General features: G+C 48.5%; 1 protein-coding gene across 1 annotated transcript; it reads left to right on the top strand.

The window, feature by feature from the left end:
* Positions 1-334: 334 nt before the first annotated feature.
* Positions 335-1,446, top strand: LOC126993117 (uncharacterized). The gene is made up of 2 exons (XM_050851973.1): positions 335-738; positions 831-1,446. Exons 1-2 carry the CDS (start codon positions 547-549, stop codon positions 1,407-1,409), a joined length of 771 nt encoding a protein of 256 aa, XP_050707930.1. The 5' UTR covers positions 335-546; the 3' UTR covers positions 1,410-1,446.
* Positions 1,447-3,025: the final 1,579 nt, after the last annotated feature.

Here is a 3,025-nt window from a genome sequence, read left to right as displayed (position 1 = left end):
CGAATTTAAGTGGAAACAGGACGAAATCTTCAAGTTTTAGTGCATACAAGCAGGCAGGAGTGTCTCTAGAGTGATTTGGTCGAGGATTCAAGGTAACTTATATAAAATAGCACCATGCGTGCACTTTGAAAACGTTGTGTAAAAAATGGCAAATTTGCGTAACTTTAGGTTGAAATCTTTACGTAAAATGAATGATAACTGTAGGATAGTGAAGTCCACAGTTTTACGTATTAGGAAACAAGAAATGTACGTTTAGTTAGTGCCTACATGGCAACTCAGCTCAGTTCCCGCGTCGCCTAACTCGCCTTAGGCACGCAGTCAGCTGGGCACTTCCCCTCTGTAAAGGATTATCGCTGTCCTGCCTCTGTTTACTCTCCAAGTAAAGGACCTACAGTTATTCATCGTCTCTGTACCCTTCCCCACAACTGCAAGGATCCAGAGGACGATACAAGAAGACACAGAAGGCAGTGGATCGAGTGGAAGTGACGGAGGAGACACAAGATATGAGGACGCCGCGACCCCGTGGAGTAAACTGTGGAGGAGAGGATGATCTCGGTGATGAACGTGCGCGGGCAGGGGCAGGACGTGCGCTGGAATGACAAGTACCGCTGCGTGCTGAGGCCAAGGGCAGGAGGTGACGAGGGCGGGGAAGGAGGCGTCGAGGACCAGGCAGGCCGTTTTGATGAGCAGTCAGAGGCCAACATCAAGTTCCTCCAGGAGATTGGCGAGATTTGCAAGGTACCTAACCACACTTTAGTTGATTAAATTAAATTGAATCGACAGCAAGCTTGTTCAGTTTTTATTTTTTTTTATTTTATAAAATGTTCCAGGTTTGGGCCGGCAAGGAGAAGAAGAAGAGGGGGACAAAGATCGGCAGGCTGCCGACACCCACCGCCTCGGCTCTGCACATCACGTGCAATGCCCTGCCCGCCTCCTGCAGGGACATCATCCTCCGCAAGATCCCCGGGGTCGAGTATGTGTGCATGGGGAAGGCCAACTCTGACCCGACTGAGCACTCTTTCGGCAAGCGCCGCACCATGTGCGGCGCCAACTACTGGACGAGCGTGCAGAACTTCATGGTGAGCAACAGGTTGGCCCAGCGCCTGCATTTGCTGAAGCTCGTCGGGTTCTTCCCCGGGGACGTGCAGGCCGACCTGGACCGGGCCAAGGCAGAGGAGAAGGAGGACGACGAGTTGATCTTGGCCCAGCTTGCCAGGGAGCTGGCCGACGACCAGCCGGACCCGCCGACGGACGAGTTGCTCCTCGCCGCGGTCGGCAACTACGCCGGCTACCTGGCCAGGAAGGTCCAGGCCAACTCCTCTGTGGCCGAGTGCTGCAAGCAGGAGCTTGCCCAGCAGGAGGAGATGAAGATTACCGTGGAGCTCGAGAGGGCGACCCGCCCTCTGTGATGTTCGACGCCCTGGTCGAGCTGGTCGACAGGGAGAGCTGGAGACGGGCCGGGCGGTCCTGAAGCGGCCATCTCTCCCAATGGCCCACATGGCGTCCTTCGGGATGTCGCTGTGGGACTCCCTGATGTGCAGGGAGGACAAGAAGGAGCGCAGGTTGAGGTTCCTCTCCTTGCCATGCGCCACAGGGACGGGTTCAGGCACCTCCTGGAGTTCCTGGCGGCCTCAGACCCGACCTTGCAGGGGTACAGGTGCCAGGAGGGGCACAACCTGGCCAACACCATCTTGCCGCACATCAGCAGGTCCCTCTTCAACTGTTTCGGTGCTAATTTCTCCAAGGACGTGACCTCAGAAGCGAGGAAGAACAAGGCCTTGAAGCAGCCGACCGGCAGGAAGAGGAGCAGTATCGAGGAGGGCAGGAAGGAGACGGCGAGGAACAGGGACGTGTACAAGTCCAGGAAACTGACCGGGGCCCCAAGTCATAGGCCAAAAGGCTAAAGTGATTGTTCAGGGACGAGGGCCAGATAGCCGGCAAGACGTGCTGCGGCAATAGTGACATCGGAATTCAACCAAAATAAGTTGTGATTGTATATAGAAAAATGAATATTTTGCTTTTGTTGAGTAAAATTAAGATGTTTCTGCATGCTTTCCTCAAGTATTAAGTTTCTAATGTGAAAATTAAGTGATTTATTAGATGTTAAAAACTTACGTAAAAAATTGCACTAAATAAAAAAAAAAATAAGTAGCTATTTCGGGCAAAAACTTATAAGATATGCTAAATATTGCTATTGATTCTGAAAATATAAGTGATTATCTCTGCATTTGGTGATGTTTGTGCATCTAGCGTAAAATCTGAGGATTTTATAGCCTTTTTAAGTTTTGTTATACTTATATAAAAAACAATTAATCGGGATTTTATTAGGGAACGACTTTGAATTTTTTGATACCGCTGCTCATGGAGACTCATATATGCCTAAGGGAGGTGCCTGTTTTAGTTTCAGGTCGCTAGCTGCTTTGGTTTTGAAAATATTTAAATTTTAAATTTTTGAAAATCGGCCCCCTGCGAATCGGCCCCGCGCCCCGTTTCCCGTCAAGAGATTGTGAAGTCTATGCCTCACCTCAACTTGACCCACAAGATCAAGAAGTTCCAGATATGCCACAAATGCCTGCAATGGAATAATTATTTATTGAAATTGGCAGGATGTACCAGCTTGATAGAGCGCAACAAGAGCATATAACATATTTCTGACCAATAATTACTAAAGCTTGGTGTCTTTATGCATTGAAAAATTACTTAAATGTTGTACTTATCATGTGAAAATGATGTAAACCTTGGAGGGGTGATGGACGTTCTGGCGCTGGTGAACAATGTAAACAGACCCATAACTCACCAGTCTCACCTGGGTTAAGGGAGCCCGAATGCGCACTCTAATGAACACCTTAATCTCTTCCTTACGATGATGTACACTATTTTTAATTTGCACAGAAACATATTGATATATTATCATATTTTTTACATTACTTTCAATCGCATATGATTTGTGATTATTATTGGTGGTTCTTGTTGGGGTGGGGTTGGACACACTGCCGATTCATATAGGAACCTGTGATGTCTCCTA

This window comes from Eriocheir sinensis, unplaced genomic scaffold, assembly GCF_024679095.1.
Source record: "Eriocheir sinensis breed Jianghai 21 unplaced genomic scaffold, ASM2467909v1 Scaffold564, whole genome shotgun sequence".
Lineage (NCBI taxonomy): Eukaryota > Metazoa > Arthropoda > Malacostraca > Decapoda > Varunidae > Eriocheir > Eriocheir sinensis.
Note: the sequence above shows the minus strand (reverse complement) of the source record. Positions and strands in the feature narration are given on the sequence as shown.

Bases quoted from the DNA above. Each gene is read 5' to 3' on its own strand.
- LOC126993117 (XM_050851973.1), top strand. From the start codon at position 547: ATGATCTCGGTGATGAACGTGCGCGGGCAGGGGCAGGACGTGCGCTGG. The intron at 739-830 runs GTACCTAACCAC...AAAATGTTCCAG, and splicing joins AGATTGGCGAGATTTGCAAG to GTTTGGGCCGGCAAGGAGAA.